This window comes from Pteropus alecto, unplaced genomic scaffold, assembly GCF_000325575.1.
Source record: "Pteropus alecto unplaced genomic scaffold, ASM32557v1 scaffold155, whole genome shotgun sequence".
NCBI classification, from domain to species: Eukaryota; Metazoa; Chordata; class Mammalia; order Chiroptera; family Pteropodidae; genus Pteropus; species Pteropus alecto.
In genome coordinates, this window is record NW_006438113.1 from 11,784,784 (window position 1) to 11,806,701 (window position 21,918).

At 31.7% G+C, this 21,918-nt stretch overlaps 1 protein-coding gene across 5 annotated transcripts in view; it reads left to right on the forward strand.

Moving 5' to 3' along the window:
- The window catches only part of MICU1 (mitochondrial calcium uptake 1), a 177,194-nt gene that overhangs the window by 59,906 nt on the left and 95,370 nt on the right, over positions 1-21,918 (forward strand). For 4 of the 5 annotated variants that reach the window (XM_025049349.1, XM_025049351.1, XM_025049352.1 and 1 more), the window contains 3 exons: positions 3,074-3,117; positions 3,698-3,859; positions 20,501-20,615. In XM_025049349.1, the coding sequence (XP_024905117.1) occupies positions 3,074-3,117; positions 3,698-3,859; positions 20,501-20,615 (321 nt within the window). The remainder of the gene's footprint in view (positions 1-3,073; positions 3,118-3,697; positions 3,860-20,500; positions 20,616-21,918) is intronic. The other variant, XM_006915530.3, reaches the window with a different exon arrangement.

Below are 21,918 nucleotides of genomic sequence, written 5' to 3' on the forward strand. Positions count from 1 at the left end.
AGCACACAGATTGAAAATCCTAAGAAGGCAGAAGTTGAAGACAAAAACATTTCAGGAAATAAGAACTTAGAAGGGCTACCGCATATACAGTGATATCCAAAGTGCAGTGTGCGTGCTCAGGGCCAAATACATCTTTAGAAAGGACTTGAGTGGGCTTGAACTTCTTACTCCAGATTTTTGTGCTCCATGCAAAAAGGAGTTGAAAATTAAGGCAAAGTTGTAGGAGAGCTAGCTAAATATTAAAGAAGTACCCCAGCTAGAGCCAGTCTGCATACACTAGGAGAGTTGGGGTGTTTTCTGTTTTGTTTTGTTTTCATTTCTTTTTGCCTACAGCATTTAAGGAAATCTCTCTCAGATCACTTGCTGACTGCTTAGGTAATAGAACAGAAACTTCAATGACAACACATTGACAAGGAGTACAGTCTTGCAAAAATAGTTTGAAAAAATCACTAAGCAGAGTGATGACAATAGTCCTCAACAAATTACAACATCACATCCTGGGAAGCAGGAAGAATTTGATTTTATAGTTACCACATTGTAATATTCAAAATGTCCAATTATCAATACAAAAAATTGCATGGCGTACCAATAATTAGGAATGTATGACCCATTAACAGAAAAAAAAAATTGACAGAAACCATTCCGAGGAAAGCCTAAGGCATTGCACTTACTTTACAAAGAGTTTAAATCAACTATTTTAAATATGCTCAAAGAACTAGAGGAAACAGACAAATAACTGTAGGGAACAAGGAGACAGTGTATTAATAAAAAGAATATCCATAAAAAATAGAATATTTTTAAAAAGGAACCAAATAGAAATTCTTTAACTGAAAAGTACAGTAGCTGAAATTAAAAAATTAACTAGAAGAGTTCAACATCAGATTTGAGCAGGCAGATAAAGAATCAGAGAACTTGAAGATAGGTCAATTGATATTATCGAATCTGAGGAGCAAAAAGCAAAAAATATGAATAAAAGTGAACAGAGCCTAAGATACCTGTGGGACACCATCAAGTGTACTAACATGCATAATGGGAGTCCCCGAAGGAGAAATTAAGACATTACCAAATGATCTAAGGAGGAAGGTTGTTGCTAATAGACCTTCTCTTTAAGTTGAAATGAAAGAATACTAGACAGTAACTCAAAGCCATACAAAGAAATTTTAAAATAATGAAGACCAGTGAAAGTAACTACATAGGGTAATGTAAAAACCAGTATTGTTTTATTTTTGGTTTGTAATTCCTTTTTGTTTCCTAGATGATTTAAAAGATAAGTTCATAAAAGAAGTCAGTTTCTTAACTTTATACCTTATAGAAATTAAAAAAGAAGAGCAAACAAAACCCAAAAAGATTGGAATATTCACTTCTTTTTTGTGAAGCTTCTCATGCATATAAAAATGTTAATAAAATTTGTATGCCTGTTAAAAAACAAAAATAGCTGAAATAAGGAAATAATAAAAGTTAAAGCAGAGATAAATGAAATGGAAAATAGAAAAACAATAGAATCAATGAAACCGAAAATTGGTTCTTAGAAAAGATCAATAAAATTGAGAAACCTTTATCTAGGCCAGTTAAGAAAATATCAGAGGTGGAAGTAGGGACATTATTACCTACTTTATGAAAACTAAAAGGGATTATGAGAGAATACCATGAACAACTGTATTCCAACAAATTAGCTAGGTGAAATAGATAAATTCGTAGAAACACACAAACTACCAGAAGTGAAAAAGAACTCTTAGAACTCAACAAAAGACAAAAAAAAAACAATTAACAAATGGACAAAGCACTTGAATAAACATTTCTCCAAATGAGATATACAAATAGCCAATAAACATGAAAAAATGAAAAGCATATTCTGCCTTTATGACTGTAATATCGTCTTATTTTTAAAATTTCCTTCTGTTTCCTTACATCTTTCTTTTGCAATCAATGGTTTATTTTGTTCAGGGCAGGCTTCTAGAAGATGAAACACATTTTAGATAAGGAGAATGTGTAACTAAATGTGTAGAAGCAGAAATGCAAAAAACTTCCTCGGGGAGCGATGATAATTTGATCATTGTAATACTGTGGGCATAGTTAAGATAAGGGCCTGAACTAGCAGGAATACAATGAGTACTCAAAGAAAAGAACTGAGTAATTATGCAAGAAAAATAAATATAATTGGGAACTGATTTCCCCACTCTAAAAACTCCCAAAGCACCCTTTTACTGAATTAATCGTATGCTACCTTGTAATGTTAATTATTACATGCATATGTCTAACTAAACTGTGATTCTTCAAGGCAGGAATTGTATCTTACTCATTCTTTAATAGACATTTATTGATCAAGCACTATTCCAAGCGCTGGGGTAAAGCAGTGGGCAAGTACAAAGAATCCCTGCCCTCAAGGGCACTTAATGTATTTATTTACATCTTTCACAGCACTTAGAATTCAATGCTAGGTAGTCCCAAGGTAATATTTATTATTTAACCCAATTTTAAAAGGTAATATCTGTTTAGGTGTGTTGCAAACATTTATTTTGATATTAAACTCTTATCTCTTTAACTTGATACAAAAATTATTATGTATTCAGATTGAACTAATATCCCCCACCTCATTTAGAGATAATTAGCATTAGCACCTAATGTAATGAAGAGAGCACCTCCTTGGGAAGAGTCTAGGGTTCTAGTGTGGCTCTGCTGTGGAATAGGTTTGCACATGAGCTTTTACCCTCTTTTTCCTCTCAGGGCCTCACTTCTCATATGTGAAATAAAAAGTTAGTACTTTTTAGCACTGACACTTTGAGTCTGAAAGTACGACAAAATTTTCATTCCTGTGGCTTTTGAATAATGGTGCGGCTAAACCATCTTTTACATTTAATTGAATGATGAAAAACAAAACTAATAATTGTCATTTTATGTTTCATTTGAGTTATAATCAGTTATAAATATTTACATGTATTTATATATAAATATATAATATATAAATATATTTACATATATAACATATAAAAATATATTTACATATATGTAAAAACATGTATATGTAAATATATATAAATATTTGAGTTATAAATATACTTTTTTTCTTTTTCAGACTTGGGCCTGGATCAGTATATAATAAAACGATTTGATGGGAAGGTGAGTAAACGACATTTAGATATATATCCTGCTTATTAAGAATGTTTTAAAATTCCTCTAGAATTATTTTGTGAGAGATTTCTGAGTGCCTGTCTATCTTATCAAAAAAGTATGTCGCTTAGGTTGGGAGGCCTGTAAATGCCTTCAGATGCTTCTACAAGAGAAGGTTCTGCTTAATTCTCGAATTTTTCCATGCAAAGAAATACTCATGGGTTGTCTGCTGATCATATTGAGACTAATTCAGTGTATATTGACATTTGAGTTTTAATTCAAAAGCCATAATGAAAGTTAATAAGCCCCCTAATAGTACATTTAGTATAAAAACACCTGTCCTATTTGACCTTTCTCAAACTTTGATAGCATATAGCAGTAATTTTAACTAGAAAATTATAGAAGTCCTTGCGAGTGCTTTTATAATAATTATGAAGACCACCCAAATTGACATAAGTTTGCATTATACTTTCAATTCTTTATTTTATTCCTGAATAAATCATATAATAAGCCATTCTTAAGTATAGAAAATGAAACTTTCCATTTTATTATCTCAAAACAGTTAGTTAAACATGTTTTTCCCTTTCAGGCTGAATTCTACAAAAAGAGAAAGAACACTTTACGCAGGGTCAGAAAGAAAAGTAAATGGTCAATTTTAAAGAGGAGGAAGAAAGAAGAAAGAGCCAGGAATGGCTCTACAAATCCTAAAAAGGAGGAAAACAGAAGGAAAATCATAAAGTGGCTGAAAAAGGCAGGATCACAAAACAGAGTCTAGATGGGTAGAGGTCAGGGTTAGTAGAAACTGATATTACAGGAATATGTCAATCCTACATAATTATGTAAACTCCGTATACTGGTAAGGTGAAGCTGTAAGTGTAGGGTATTTTGCACAAGTGAAAAGAATGAGCGGCTGTCTTAGGAATTGAGAGATCAGCCAAGGCTTCCAGCCTAAAAATTACCTTTCCCATTCAGGTGGCACAGGGCCTCTATCTGTGGGTATTCTCTTTATAAAGTCCCATATTCTAAAAAGAAACAATGATCAAAAAGACGCATTGAACTCGATGTTAGGAGACCTAGATTCAGAGTCCTGGCTCTGCTTTGGGACAACCGCGTCTTCCTTCTGATCCTTGGTGTCTCTGCTTTATGTATGATAAAGCATGATATCCCATGTTAGGGGTTACTTGCAGACACTGATGTCAGGGTCTGATTTCAGAGTCTCTGGCAGGTCGGGCCCCTGTCTTATCTGTTTTTGTGTCACTCAGAGTCCAACATATGCCTGGTACACAGGAGGTGACCAGTAAATGTTTGATGACTTGGAAAAAATCAACTAGTCAATATTCCTTTGAGGTATGACTCACTAAGTAATGTCTTATAGCAAAATCAACTTAACAAATCACTTTTTGGTCACTAAAAGAATCCAGAGTAGCATGAAAATTCAGTCATCTGTTGTACATATGTAAACCTGAAAACAAAGAAGTTGAACATGTGCAAGTTGAACAGCTAAATTACATTTTATAAGGGGATTTTCCATTTTTAGAGATCTCCCAAATATAAAATCCATAATGAAACTTGTGTTTCATACATGCTCTTTAATTTTTTCCTGTTTCAGCCAGTAACTGTCTACTCGATGCTAAAAATTTGCAGCTTTTGGCAAGATTGATGAGCTCCTTCTTTGTTTCAGTTATATTAAATGTATGAGCTCTGCATTTCTTGGTGTTATTTGCATTTTTCTGATATCCACTTATTTTTATAAAATAACAAAAGTAAAATGCAATCAGACATTAAAGTATTTGAGTGCCCACCTTGCCATGGAGGCGTAAATGGCAGTGCTTCTGTCTTTGGAAGGCAGACTTAACAGGTTACATAAATTGCAAATGTTTGTGCACTAAAACATAAAATTCTGAAATCAGAATAGGAAAGACAGGATTTAGGTATGTCAGTGTATTGTGTTTGAAAGTATGATTCATATGAAAAAGAATAGAGGAATGGGAGACTCGTACAAGGAGGTATATGAGCCAGTGACCCTAGCTAGCCAGATTGTCCCCTAGCAAAAGTACACACAGTTTCTCTTTCATCCATGTTATGATGTGCATATTTAATACCTTTGGCCAGATTCTTCACAAAATCCTATTGTAATTTCCATCAAATCTATTCTTGAGGTCTTGTTTTGAAGCAAAAGTTATGCTGCTTAAATAGAATTTTTAAACTGAATTCACCTCTAGTTTATGTCTTTATGAATTGTCTTTTATTTCATATGAAGTTTAAGAAGATAATTTTGATACTGTTTTTAAGCCTAAATATAATGAAGATTGTCAGTTTAGACATTTTCCCAGGGATTTTTGCCATGTGTGAAATCTTTCATTTGATAACTGTTAGACTCAGTGCTTACTCAACTATCTATCTTAATATTGTCCTTTGGATCTTCATGACTCTTTTGTTCTCTCTGTCAGGAAATCTTAATTTTTAAGTAGCAGTTTCTAGAGTATATAATCCTAGAACAGTTATTGAATTGTTGAAAAAACAGATTCGTGTGGTAATTATAGTAAATTTTGCACATGGTGGCCAGAATTTAGTAGAAACCTAACACCCTAGAGGAATTTCCTTTTAAACTTGCTTTCATTTTTAACTGGGTAATTTTCTCTCTCACCCTTTCTGTCTCATTTTTTTTTTTTAACTTAGAAGATAAACTAGTTATGAACTGCTTAGAGAAAGAAATATTGACTCCCATCCTCATATCCCTCATTGTTTTAACTTTTAATACACCATTTAATAAAGTCCATCATTTGACCAGTAGAAAACACTAGCTTATTTTATTGCCTGCTAATTGAATTGCACTTTAGCCATTTGTCATTGAAAGCAAGAACAAATGTAGAAGTAGTATCATTTTCCTGGAGTGTTTTCTCATTTACACTTGAACTTCATACAACCTCCAGAAGAAAAGTAGAAAAGAATGACCCAACTGATATTGACCAATAATTGGATAGTTATTTCTTGCTTTAATACCTGTCGTCTTTTCTCCTATTCTGTTTGACTAGAAAATTCCCTTGAGAAGTGAATGAAACATTCCTGTTTCAACTGATAGCCAGTGAAACTGAATTTGATTAAGTGGCTTTGGAATTTGGGGGAAGATCTGTTTTTCAGAGCCCATCACTTCCTTATGTTAATGTACCCTTACTCTAAGGATACTAGCAATTTCCTTTGTGCAAAAGTCATGAAATACATTATTGTTGGCACTTACATCATTTATGCATTTCAAAATTACTAACACAGGCTGTGTATAAAGAAGCTATAGTCAATGGCCTTTGATTCTAAGAATATATTTTATAAATTAGTGACATTTTAAAAAATATTCGCATTAGGTTTAAAAGTTTAAAAACCTCAAAGCTTAAAGCAGTTAAGATTTTCTCTTAGAGAATATTTAAAAATCAGTATAAATAGTGTATTAGCACTATTTGTAGGTGGTAATATAAAATATGGTCTAGATTTTGTTTTTGTGTAATACGCCATAGGTTTAAAAAAAAAAAACCACACACCCTCCCCCTGCAGTGTCCATGCATTCTCCTTATGACTTGTTAGTGCAGTTATTTTATAAATTTTAGATTATTTCTTTAATGAAAACTATGTTTTTTTCCTGGGTTTAATTTTAATCATCTAATAATTGGTCTATGAAACAAAGCATAATTTCTAAATGGAGCCTTTATATTATATAATCATCAAATATTTCTTTCATGTAATCATTTAGTTTCTGTCTTTATTGGTATGATTTATACCTTTCATTTCCCATTTCTTTTTCTCCTCCTTTTTTTCCTCAGTCTACCAAAGATGGAAATATTGTTTTATATTTTCTGTTTCTATTGCATGTAATAAATGATTTTTTCCAGATCAAATACCACTATGTTTTTTAAAATTACAGTGGAAAACTTCATGATCTAGGTAAAATTGTTTCTTAAGCAAAGAATGCCAATATTCTAGAGTTTTGGTGTAATTCTCTTTTATTCTCTCTTGTAAAAACTTTAAAGTTCACTCTATTTTTTCAGGTAACAGGGAATTGACCATTGAAACTAATTGTTTATTATGATCATTACATCATGTACTTCTTTTTCAGAAAATAGATTTTTTTATTCTTTCCTCCTTATCAAGTTCCCTTTTCCCCCAACCTCTCCTGAATATGTCAGAAATAATGCCTCCGGATTGAATTTTTTCATTATTTATAATTACATTCCCCTTACAGTCTCTCCAATTTGAAAGAATTAATATATAAAGGAGATTATTTCATCTCCTTTATGATACATACCAGAATATTTGGGCACATGGAACAGAAAACACTTTATATCAAATTAAAATGAAAATTGTCCACTTTCAGGTAAAAGAGATAAAAGTATGGTTAAAGCTTAGAAAGGGAAGTACTGATTATAGTCTTTATAACAGAAAAGACAATCAGCAGAAAGATGGGAGCCATAGTTGAAAATCAAAGTTTTAATATAACTAAATGCTTTTAATTGCTTACTATGTGAAAGGTCTTTTAACACTGTTAATAAATGAACCTTAAAATACCATTACCTTTGGGGGAAAGTCTTGGTCCCCCACAGGTAGTGTGAATACACATTTTTCTCTTAGTCTAAGCTTTCTTTATTTGAATTGTGATTATTTGCTTCATATCACAGATAAAATATGAATTTGGAATAAAGTCAAGTATTATTATTATTCTTTGACATACATAGTAAGTTTTATAAGAGATTTCTTGTCTTCTAAGAGTAAGATGTGTTGCAAATCAAGGAAATGTAAATTAGAAGCCAGGGGGAGAACTGAAATTATCATGGGACAGTGTTTAGTGAATCTTTATGTTTATTTGAGCTGCTTTAATTCTGCTCAAATTTATGTAGCAGGTTATGATGTTTTTATGAATTCTGAATTGTTAATTAGGTATGTGCCTCTCCCTCTTCCTCCCTCTCTCTCGACTTCTAGAAACTCAAAATCAGTCAAATCTAGATTCTTGATGAATTGATATGTTTATTCAGGTTTTTCTATTGATAAATATGAAAAAGACAAAATTTTATTGCTTTTGCTCCATGTTTTTTTGTTTTGTTTTCATTTGCCCTATCAATCCCATCTTTAGAGTGTATCATTTGAGTTCTCTTTTATAATAAGGAAATTTTTGCTTTAAAAAAACTATAACTGATTCCAAGAGAATGTATAAAGCATTTCAGTTCCTTGAAGTCTGAACTTCTCCGCAAATATTTTATAGTCATATTATTTTAGGGGACACTAGCCCTTTTTTAAAAACCCTATTAACACATTCACTCATTCTTGTCAGCATTTTATTTTTCCAGTTTAAAGTGAAATCTCTGAATGATAAATGCTTGACTCTATTTGTCTCTTGAGGTAATTATAACCTATAATAATATAAAAAGAATAGTTGAGGATTTTTGAGTGTTATTATGTGTCAAGCACTGTTCTAAGTGCTTATACATAATAACTCGTTTAATCTACACAGCCACTCCTTTAGATAGTTTACTATTTTTATTATTTTACAAACAAAAAGCTAAAGTACAGAAAAGTTAAGTAACTTAACTGTTTTTTTTGAACTAAGATCATTTAGCTAGTAAGTGGTAGAGCAAGGATTACAAATTGGTAGTCTGGCTCCAGAGTTTTTCTAAGAGATTTTCATTTTTGAGTTTGACAACTGTATGTAAATAATTGGTAGCTGTTATAAGTATGCTGAATTCAGTATGAAAAATACATTATAGATTGCTGTACTTCATGTGTAATAAATAGTACAAGATGAAAAGAGTGTAACTTTGTATATAGAAAATCTTTATTAAAATATGGTCTCTGCCACATACTTGATGGATAACTGTGGGCAAAAGACCACTTAACCTTTCTGAGTGTCAGTTACCTTCTCAGCAAAATCAGGGCAATAGGTAAAATATCTGGCTCTACGAATTACACCTATGTCCATCACTTTGAGCTCTTTACTCAATTTAGGAAAGGAGTTAGTTGTTGTCATATATATTACCTTCTTTCTTGGTTTGTTTTACTTAAGAATTTTTATCATGCCTACTAAGCAGGTCAAATTTTATTTCATAGCCAGTGAAGTTTATTTGTTGGAAAAAATCTTTAAAATCATTTGATATTTGAAGGTGTTTGGAGTGGTACCCAGCTAAATTAGCTAACCTAAACTGCTTCATCAAACGCCAGTGTTCGTGATGGCTGACTTTTTATTACTAATGTGAATAGTACTTTATTTAGTGCAACATAATTTGCAGATCTTTTTCTAATTGTCATTCTGAACTCATTCTTAGAGTAGTTACTAATCCTCTGAGCTTGAATAAGTTTAGCTACCTGTATGTTAATGTGAGTGTTAAAACAACAAATTTGTCATGAAGTTAAAAAATATTATATCCGTAAAACAATAGTGAGATATCCTAATGGAAAACCTTAAGAAATGCTTTGACTACTTATGGAAAAAAATGAAATGTTTGCTTTCTTTTTTCTTTAAGAAACAGGTAATTACTTGTGTGTTTTCTTTTTGTGGTAATAGGAAATTTTTAAACAAATGTGTTTCATTTTGGGGAGGTTAGGAATTCAATTGTTAGGGATTTTTGGGGTTTTTTTTTTTATTTTATCGTACCCTTAGCAGATAATATATAAAACATTTCTAAGTATTCCTCATTTTCTATTTCCAGGTGTTCAGTGATTTTATTACAGATCTTAATTGGTCCTTTATATGTTATGTTTTGTGATATATATATATATATATTTTTTTCCGATTTGGGAGTTTTTGTTCATATAATCAAACAATGTCAAATTTTTTTCTTTTTCTCATCTCTGATCAGGATTTCTGGCAGGTACTGACTTAGTAGCATGTGCTTTTAATTAATTAATGTAGTCAAATCCATAATGGTGCTTTAGGGACAAAGATTCAGTAAAGTGCATGCTCATGTCCTTTCCCTGCTCCCTTTAGAGAATGATTTTGTCCCTGTCACTTAAATTAACATACTTTGTCTTTAATGTGACAATTCAAACGCTGCACAAGTCCTGGAAAATATAGTACCTAGCATAATTTAAAAGGAAATTTCAACATTGTATCACACAAAAGATCAAAAAACTTTTAATCACTATATTATAGTATAAAGGATACTCAGTTAATTGGGTCATTTAAATAGTCTTAGTTGGGATGCCATGTCCCTAGTTGAACTGTAACAGGAATGGTGAGACAATAGTACCTTCAAGTGAAAATTAAGTGTTTTTCTTTTGAAAATTTTTACATAATAAATACAGATAAGCAATTGCTTAGTTGTACTTTGTGCAACAAAATGGCTTAGCAGAAAAGAGATGGAACGTTTAGAAAGACTTTATTATTTTGCTTTTTTGAGCTAATCAATAACTTTAACTTGGAAAGGCTAGCAAATACCTGGAGAAAACCTTGAAAAAGAATATATAGATTGTAGGCTGACAAAGGAGAATTTCAAAGACATGCCTAAGGAGTACTTTTTAAATTGATTTTTGAAGGCTTAGACTCTTTAATTATATCTTATAAATTATTAAAATGTATTCATTTAAGAAAAATATTACTCTTGCATTTCTAAATAAAAATATAAACTAAATTCAATTATAATGTCCTTTGGGTTAAAATAATTAATGATATAATCAGTGAAGATCACAGGGTGCTCTCAATTTTTCTAGAACATTTTTCCGGTGCTTCCTTGCTTCTTTAAATGGGATATATTTTTAGTTCCATTTCCAAGCCCCAAACCAGTCATCCTTTTATTGCTATACTAGATTATCTTATCTTTGCTTTTAACTGCATTCTGAAACAAACCAACAAAAATACTTAATTATGTCAAAATAGTTTATCGATAATCCCATTATCAATTCTCTTATTCCAGAGGTTCTATTTTTAAATAGCAGTGGCAGAACCATAATGGTAAGGAGTGTAAATCAGATGAGATTCTAACACCTGTGATTGAAGAAAACCACTTTCTATTCTTTATGGCAGGACAATTTATAGAAATAGCTAAAAACTCTTCTCCTTCTTTAATGATTGTCTGGTTTCAGACTTAAAAATTTAAAATTACTTGCCTCAGATAGATGTCCTTCTTTCCTAGAGAATGAGGAGAAGAGAAAAGAGATAGGAGTTGGTAAGTGCTTGGAAGTCTTGGGGATCCACTGCATTGAGTGGTCAACCACCACTGTCGATAAAAGGGCACCAGTCTTTAAACTTAGACTATTGAAAGTATATTCTTTGTTGATCAAGGATTCAAATTATTAATGATATCCTGTTAATAAGCTTTTTATATTAAAAATAACGAACATTTTTTCTTAGACTAGGTAGTAGGGGAATTGTTTCTCTATATTGGGTTCTATAAATAACACTCAGTTTGGTGACACTAGTATAAATACTTTAAGCTTCCAAAGGTCAGTGAGCAGTTACTTTATAGAAAAGGGCTTTCTTGCTTGCTTCCTTACAGGCATTTTTCCTTTGCATGCCATGTTCCTGTTGCCTGTGGAAAGGCTGGATTCATCTTGTTTTCCTGGTAGCATAGAGTGCTGTTTTTCAGATGCAGCTTATGAATGGTTTCAAATACGTATATTGTTGTGTGCAGTATCCATAATGTCTCTTTCCAGTCTCTGAGTTCCACCACTACTAAAGTCTGTTATTTAACCCACATGTCTGACTATTCAGGTTTAAAAAAAAAAACAGTATATAATCAGTAAGAGCTCCCAAGGAGGGTGTGGTTTACTTGGTTGTCCCAAATATTCAGACTTCTTTTACAGTGTCTTTAAATACATTTTTATTTTAGATTCTGTTGCATTTGAACTTGGGGTCAACTGAACCCATTTGATTTGTCATTGTTGATTTGAAAGCCTAAACATAACCATTACATTTCTAACACCTTCATGTTTAGCTTTTCATCATGAAACAAGATTTGAAATTCACTTTGACATGAGAGGACTTGGTTCCAGACTAAGTTAACTTTTTCTTATTATTTTACCAGAAACACTCTAGTGTGTTTTAGGGTTACACAATAAAGGTCTATGAAAGCTACTCAATACAATTTATTTCTCATATTCTGGTAAAATAGGTTCTTTCTTGGCCTAAATATCTAATGATGAGCTTTGGTTGCAGAGAATGTGTGAGATTTCTTGCTTTGTGTATTTGTCTTTGCTGTGATACATTTTTAAAAGTTTTAAACTTAAATGTTTCTCTAATTATAGATTAATCTGAGATTTATTAATTAAGAAGAGTATAAAGAACCATTACATTCTAAGTGATACTCATTTTGAAAATGATTAAAATATGCATTTGAACAAGTCAAGGCATAAAAATATGATGTCCACGTACATCATTCGCTAGACTTTCCTCTTCAAATTTCAAGATAACCAACCTGATACAAACTAAGCCCCAGGGTTAATATTTTACAGTACTGAACTGTTTTGCTCCAAAAATATTCAGTCCCCCGTTAACAATTTCAGAAATTGCAAACACTATAGATACCTGGTGTATTTCTGTGCACAAGATGCAATATAACACAGAATGGTTCATGGCATGAGTTCTGGAGTCAGACTATGACTTGTCCTGCCACTTTTTAGCATTGTCACCTTGGGCTACTTATTTAACTTCTCTAAATCTTTGTTTTCTTATCTGTTAAGTGCTGATAGTGGAACCTTCCTCATAAAATTGAAATGAGGACTTAAAGAGATAACGCAAGTGCTTAGCACAGTGCCTGGCATAGAATATGCAAACTATAATTTTTAAATTCTTGAAATGTCTTTAATGGTCAGTGGTGTTCAAGGGATACGTGTATATATTTGATTTCAAAATGATTTAAAAATTCTTCCTCTAAAAGGTTTTCTGGGGGATGAGAGTAACCACAACAGTTGTAAATCAAGGATATGAATAGAGATCCTCAGGGTGAAATTCTTTTATTTTTGTTCTTATGAAGCATTTGGGGTAATAATTTTTTCCAAATAGGAGAAGGTGAAATACTAAATTAGCATATTTTTCAAATTTTGTATGTTAGGTTGTTTTTCCACGAAGTTATAGGGAAGCCTTTTATAACCCATGTGACTAAAACCAAGACTGCTGCCAAGCTCAGGACAGTTCTTTTCAGCACTGATGGATTTGAGTGGCCAGAGTTCAAAATTAAATTTATAGATTTAGGTAGCATATAATCAGTAATGGTAAAACATTGATTCTTTCACCCAGAGAAAGAATCACACACTTTGAAGCAAGTGTACAGGCTTAATGTGGTAGAAAATAATAGAGTTGGTGATTTTGCCCACTAGGATTTCGATAATACCTCATTAGATACTGAGGACTTAAATAAATCACTTCAATAAGTTGTATCATTTCATTGAAGTTAATGCTATTTCAGTAGACTTTTGAATTATTATCATCACTCTAATCAAATCTGCCACTTTTTTTAAGCATCTTCATCTGTATCCATTTTCTCTATAGCCATGTAGTTAATGAAATTGGAAAACATTTGCATTTTAGGTATCTGGAGTTATTCTCAGAGCTAAAGTGGTTAGAATTGGGACTGAAAAGAGAATGGCTTTCTGGCAGGGTGAAGTTTCCAGCATCTTAAGCATTCACCTTCCACATATTGTTGCACAGTAATTTATGTTTGTTTGCCTCAAAAGCAATATTACCTTTGAAAAGATTGGAAACTCTGAGTCAGAAAAAGAAATCATAAACTAAATTAGAAACATCTCACTTTAATTTTTATCTGACATATCCCCAAATGCTACCTTTCTGTAAATTCAGGTATGTGATGGGGGAAGAAGAATAACACGTACTTTAAGTGTGCAACATTTTCTGTTTGATTTGGAATAATGTGATTGTTTAAGATCAATATCTTAGGCTTTGGCATCTATCTGTGTACCGACTAAATAATGATGTATGAATATTAATTGCATGGGAAAACTGCTGAATTTTTTCCTTCTAACACTTCAACCCTCCCTGCCTCAACTCCAACCTTAGGTAGAAATACTGTTTCTCATTTGGAAATGATATGTCAAAATCGCATTTTCTGGAAGAAATTATTATCATTAATTTGTTTTTTGAAGTACAACTCAAATATTTCTTGTGGGATTTAGATAAACTTTGAAATATATTTCAGCAATATAGAAAAATGTTAATATTAATACAGTCCAATTATTTCAGTCTCATAAAGGATGGCATCCTAATTTAAATAAAGTTGTGTTCTTTGTTAGATTTTCTGTATACCAGAGATGTTTGAGGTTCTAGATGATATGGTAGCATCTATTTTGTTGACATGGTCCATCAACTTCTGTTTGATAGAAAATGTTTATTTTGAACGGTAGAACTTGAAAGTTGGGTCTTAACTAGAATAAATAATGAGATTAAACTCCTAGATAGGATTTTTCTTTTTGACTTTATCCAATTGAATCCTAGAAGGCAAAAATTATGGACTCTATTTTGACCTACCTTATAACAGTTGGGATTCATTGTTTGAGTACAGTGAGTATTAACAAGTTTGAATCGTGTCTGGAAATCCTAGTCCCAGAACTCCTGATGGCACCTGCAGCTTTAGCCAGATGTTTTATAAATTTATGTGATTGGTCAGAAACCAGATGGTGAATGCAACAAAACCATCCTGGTAAAACAGTTCAGATATAGACTCACTGAGAAGTGTAGCAATTACATATATATAGGGTATGATTTGCTGTGAGTTTACCTTTAAGTCTTTCTGTTTATCTGAAAAATAAAAAAGATTCAGGATATGGTTCAATTGAGATCAATACCAGTACTCTTTAAGGTTATTTATTTGCCTTTACTCAAGGTCAGTAACTTGAATGTTTTAGTGGTATTGAGCTTATAGCTATGTTTTAAATTTCTGAGCAAATAAAATCAAAGACTAGGTCATGTAAATAAATAGCAAAACAGTTAAATATCAACTTAAGTCAGTGAGCACATTGCTTTGAAATGTTTTTGCATAATTTTGTGCTCCAGAAGTGGGTAACATTTGTCAGTAAATTGAATAGAAATACTATTCTGATCAGTTAACCTGCATTCTGCTTTCATATCCTTAATTTCAGAGATTTAAATGATTGGAATAGAGTTGGGTATGTAACTTCTAAGATGCATAAAAAAAGTTACCTCTGTAAGGCATCTTTAAATACAATCTCTTTTTAAAATACCCAATTTTATTTACTTTTCAGCATATATACTGGCATATTGTTAGACTCTTACTCAAGAACTTTAATATGAAACACATTTCTCTTAGACCCTTACTATAACTTTTTTTACTGAACCTATATCTTAATATGTTACTTAATCTCACATTATATGCCCTTACAATAGAATTGGAATATATTTCTTTTGACTTTTATATACAGAAATTTCTTCCTTTTGGTTTGTCTATTTATTATATATATTGAATTTATCATATATATTGAATTAAACACAAATCCTTATGATAGGTTTTCCTAGTAAAATATATATACTAATATAAATGTTCATTAGTAAAAAAAAAAAATTTTAAACCACCTCTGAGAGAGGGAAAATGGAAGATTATTACCAAGTCTGCTAAGAAACGTTTTTTTCTTAGACTGTCTCTCCATATCACCTCTGAAGTGTATAAATGGTATTTGCTTAGGAAAAAAATGACTTAAAATTTAGTCAAAGATTAAACATTAAGTGAAGGAACATTTAACCTGACATTCTCAATTTGCAAAATTAAATATTGATAAGACTTTTGGAATAAGAAAAAAAAAAAAACCTTCCCTCAACTTCCCTTCCTTGAATCTTGATTTTCCATTTCACCATACTTAAGGGCTCTTAAAAATTTATTCATTATTGAACTCAAATATTAATATTTTCACAGATGCTGTATGTGTCATGGCTAGTTGATCTGAGGATATAATTTATGGTGGATTCAGCCCTTTGATTTAAAAAGACCAGCTAAGAATCAGCCACACAACTTAGGTTGGTTTTCTAGTAACTCCCATTTCCTCCCAAATTTTGACATACTTATTTAATTCTCCTAGCTTTAAATAATTTGAGGGATCAAATTTGATGGTTTTATGAAAGTTTTGGTGTTTGTGATATGTCATGAATTCTGTAAGAATCATCTTTGGAGTTTTGGATACTCAAAAACCCACATAAATTCTTAGAGTTAACAAATAGAAGTGAAATCCTAAATATACCTGAACCACTTTGACAAGTGGATGCCTTAGAAAGCATGCCTGTAACTTCTCTCCCTTTCTCCTACTACCCAACCCCAATTCCAGAAGCATGGGAGAACAATGTAGACCTTTACTCTAAAGAATTAGGAGATTATACTGCACAGGGCACCTCAAAAAGCATGGCTAATTTTAAAGTCCTCTTTAAATGCCTTATTTTTAAGGAGGTATTGTAAAACACATTCTCTGTTCTTTCAAACACATGTGTACACACATGCACACATGTTTTCTCTTTCCTCTATTTTTCCTGACTTTAATACTTTCTCTTCCTCTCGTCATATCTCCTTCCCCATTTTTGTTCATCTTTGTAGGGTCCTTTTTTCTTCTATATCGTTTCTTCCGGATGTTTTCTTCAGTTTTTTCTTATATACAGCAATTTGGCATTCTTTTGGCCTCTCCTCCCTATCACTGTATTCAGTACAGCAGAGGTCTCATATATAGCCACATGAACAAATATTTTCTCCTTCAGAGGACTGAGGGTTGCAAATATAGATGTATCCCATCAAATGCAGTAGAGGAGGAAATTCCTTCCTGGAGAAAATCCCACTAACTGAATTTAACATTCTAGAGTGTCGTTATAATATAGCCCCTATGGAGATATGTTCCAATAGTAATTCTTAATTAATAATACAATTGAAAGTCTGTTCAGTGACATCTTTATTATTTCTGCACACTTTATAATTGTTCTAATGGTGGAGGTAGGCCTAAACCATAACCCCAAATGCATCTCATGCAGAGTCTCTCAAGCTGCGTTTTAAACCATTTAAACAATTCCGTATTTATTTATACTTTGAAAAACCATCATACATTTTGGTAGTAATCAAAATACCTTCAAAAGAAAATGCGCAACTCAAATCAGGAAATATAAAATAGACCCACACTTATATGGTAAATTGGTTTTTTAATAAATAGTTTAAAAACAACTATATGTCCATATTTCATAAAATAAACCTTACCCTTTACCTCACAATACACAAAATTGACTTGAAATGGATCATAGACCTAAATATAAAATCTATAATTATAAGGCTTCTAAAATAAAATATAAGAGAATATTTTTAGACAAGATAGGCAAAAATTTATTAGCATATAGAAAGCAATAACCATAAAGGAAAAAATTGATAAATTAGACTTCATGAAAATTAAAAACTGATTGTCAAAATAGAAATTATAAGCCACAGACCAGCAGAAATATTTTTAATAAATATATTTGACTATATTTGTTATCTATTGCTGAGTAACAATTCCAAAGCTTAGTATCTTAAAACAGTAATAATCATTTCTGTCTTGTGCTTTCTGTGAATAAGAAATTTGGGAGAGGTTTGACTGGATGGTTCTGGCACAGATTTTTTCATGAGGTTGCAGTCAAATGTTGACTAGGACCTTAGTCATTTAGCCTGCCTGAGGGTGTAAGATTCATTTCTAAGGTTTATACTCCAAAGAAATGAAAGCAGATAGTCAAACAAATACTTGTACATGAATGTACACAGTAGCACTAGGTAGAAACAACCCAAATATTCTTCACTGGATGAATGGATAAACAAATTGTTGTATGCATGCAATAGAATATTATTTGGCAATAAAAAGGAATGAAGTACTGATCGATGCTACAACATGGATGAACCTAGAAAACATTATATTACTCGAAAGAAACCAACCCTATTGTATGGTTAAAATGGTGAATTTTCTCTTATGAATTTTATCAACAATGAAAAATAAACCTCCAAAGGAAAAATAAAGAAGGGCAAAGAAAGTCGTTCTGGATTAATGGAGATTAAAGAGACATGACAACTAAATGCCATTTATGACTTTGGATTGTATCCTGGACTGGGAGGGAAATAGCTATAAAGGAAATTATTGAGACAGTTGACTAAATTTGAAAGACTATGGATTAGATAATAGTATGTATCAGTATGAAGTATCCTGGTTTTATTAAATTTATACAGTGGTATGTAAGAACATGTCTTTGTTCTTAGGAAATATATACCAAAGTATTTAAGTGTAAAGGGGTATGTGTCTTCAACTTACTTTCAAAACAGTGCAGAAGAAAAAATATGTATATAAAATGATAAAGCAGATAAGGTAATGTGTAAGCTATTGGTAAATCTGAGTAAAAAGTATACAAAAGTTCCTTATATGGATCTTTCCACTTTTCTGCATTGAAATTATATCAGAATTAAAAATTAACAACCAATTTAGATTTGTCTTTTTGTCTTTCTGAGCAGCAGCATTGTCCGGTTGATTATTCTAACAATAATGTTAGATATGCATCTTTGGCTTAGCTGCCTCATTTTACTCTGTCCTTAGACTTTTGTCTGTTTTTCAACTTCTGGATTCTAATATGTTACTTATTTCATTTGCTTATAGCATTCACTCTGTAAGATGACTACATAATTAATATGAAGTAGTCAGCCTCTGTACACATTTATTATTCTGGCTAGTATTTGTATGCCTTTGGTAGCTGATTTTCATTTCGTGTATTTTTTCTTATTGACATACTTTACTTTTGCAGTATTTTGTATAATGTAAAAAATGTAACCATTTGTTCCTTTTATTTTGAGAAATTAAAATACTACCTTCCCAATGAAAAGCTTTTCTGCTCTTGTTCTCATCCAGTAGCTTTTTTTGGTCTGAAAATTGTGTTTAATTTCTTGGTAGAAGATCAAGTGTGGAGATCTAACCTTAATTTGAACATACTGGACTATGTGCTCATTTTTGTTGTCAGCTCAAAGAAGTAATCTCTAAATGCTGTCAAGTAGGACTATGCTTTCTGTCTACCACAAATGCGTTAGAGAAGCCATTTCCTAAGTAGAAGCTACCATCAAACCCTCATACTGCTTTATTAACATTTAACTATGGATTTTTTCCTTTCTATGATTACTGTTTCATATGAACAAACAAATAGCCAGTGAAGGCTATTTTGAGTGGGTTTACTAAGATCATGATAATTCACTTGGTACTTGTGTTTTCAGTTGGTTAACCAATTTTCTTTCCTTTGTGGTGTATGATGGGATCTTCATTAGACAGAGGTAACCTATTGGATAGTTGTGTACCTGGATGCTGGTGTGGTGGTGCTTGTTGGTTTCGTTTTTATGATACTCCTCCCAAGATTATGTTTGCAGTGCTGCTTATTATTTTGCACTTGCATGATATTACTTTGCGCTTTGTTTAGGTTCTTGAAACCTCGTATATCTTTTTTTGGTACCCACAATAATTCTTTGACTATCTTTGGTTGGCCCAGAACTTACAAAATTAGTTTCAAAACTAACTCTTTGGTGGATCCTTTTCAGTTTTTGAAAATATCTTCAATGTCACCACCAAGTTTATAATTTGGCTAAGAATTTAGAAAACAGGGTAGGTTTGTTTAAACACCCAGGAAGAGACCACTTGCCAGACAAGTGGTAACTATCTCTGTTAGCTTTATAGATTAAAGCTAACTCTGTTTGTTAGCTTTATAGATTAGATTAAAGAAAAGAAATATTTACTTTTACTTAAAGTAAAAGCTAAATTTTGGGAGAGTTGCATCAAATAGCTGAAATTTAGGAGCGTCCACCAAGATAATAGTAAATATAATTAAATTAAACCATGCCAAAAGTTTAGCATGCATGTCTGATTTGCCATTATATTTTAGAGATGCTATTTACTCTGCAAACTGTTTTACATTCCAAAACTAAGATTCTTGGGAATCATAAAGAAAAATTTAAATTAGTATTTTAGAATTTAGTTTTCTGAGCATTTTGTGGAAATGATTGATTACCTCTTCATTTCTAATCACTAGTAGTATAGTTTTCTTGGGCAGTAATAACTGACTTCGTTTACAATTTTTTATTTGTTTTTATTTTTTTCTACTTTGTATACTTCTGAAGAAGAAGGTAGATTGTTTTTAAAGCTAAGAAAACTAGCCCTGAAGTGGTCTTGCATATGTTAAATGGCAGGAGTTCATAAAATTGAAGTTATTTTCCAATATTTATATTAAGCCACTGTTGAAACAAACATTATCTTTTATCTTATCATTTTAATCATCTTGAAAATTGTAAAGGATCCATGAATTTGGAATGGCCATCAGAGAAATGCTTATGATAAATATCATAAAACTGTCAGATAAATAGTAATTCATTTTTAACTTTTTATGTTCTCATTCTATCTTTTTATCTTTTGGTGGAACCCATACGTTTAATAGAAATTTGCCCAGGAACGAGAAAAATTTGCTGATGAAGGCAGTATATTTTACACCCTTGGAGAATGTGGACTCATATCCTTTTCAGACTACATTTTCCTTACAACTGTTCTTTCTAGTAAGTATAAACTTTTCTTTTTATTCATTTATAGGGAGCATACAAGACCATAAAAAGAGTTAAGTTGATTAGAGGGGGAAAGAAGACACGTTTGTAGAGTTAATTGATTATAAGTTACATAAAATTTCATTTATTTTGAATTCTCTATAACTTGTATATAAAACCACCTGAGAAAGAAGAAAAGTATCAAGTTGCTTTTTTTAAAAAAGCAACTATGAAGTTACATCTACCTTTAACTATTTGAAGTCCTGTATTCTGTCAAGATAAATTATAGATTGCCTCTTCCTGTATAGCTTTCTGCTTCTCCAGCAAAACATGTATTGATCTATCATTTCCTCCCCTAAAGGGGAAAATTGGTTCAGTTGTTCTAATTGTGTTGAATATTCATTTTTGAATCTCAGAGGATAACTATTTAAGACACAACACTCATATTTGACTCATGTAGAGCACTGATGACTTTTCTTGATTTTTTAAAGCTAAACAATTTTGTCAATTAGTATGCTACTCTAAGTGTTTCTTAATTTTATTTCCTTTTAGTGGGATATTTTTAACTATTGAGAAAAACAAAACAAAAAGTTATGTTTCTAGCTCTCTGTGTACACACTATTAAAACCTATCTAAATTGAATCAAAGAGATCTGATTTGTATGTTTGAAAAAGGCGATTCTCAATTTTTTTCCATCTGGGACATCTCAAACAAAAATAACCACCCCTTTTTTCCCTTCTCCAGGATAGTGATCTGTAAAGATAAAACTATAAGACAGTTTTTAATAAATAACATATAGAGTCCCTGCCCTGGCTGTGACCACTTTTACCTGTCTATCTGGTTGACAGGAAAATGAAGAAATACAGACTAATATGACTTACTACAGCTGTCTTTGGGGTACAAAGGTGTCTGAATAAATTTATATGGTGGGCCAATACTCTAGCAATGTAAATATACATTGATTTGTTATGAAAGTCCAAAACAGTAAACTAATTGAAAACACATGTATGATCTCAAATTGTGTAGTGTTGTTAGTTATTATTTTGGTGGGACATGGGTTTTCCAAAAAAGCTTCAGTTCAAGTCCTAGCCCCACCAACTCTTAGCTTTGTGATGAGGGGCAGGGCAATGAACTTGTCTATCTCTTTTGTCTGTAAAATGATTTATTCGAGGATTAGGAGATCACGAATATAAATAATACCTAGTTTGGTGCCTACTATTTAGTAGGTATTCAGTCTGTCTGGGTTTTTATTCTTGATATCCTGTCATAACATGTTATTTCATACCTAATTTTAAAAGATTCATAAATCGTGTCATTT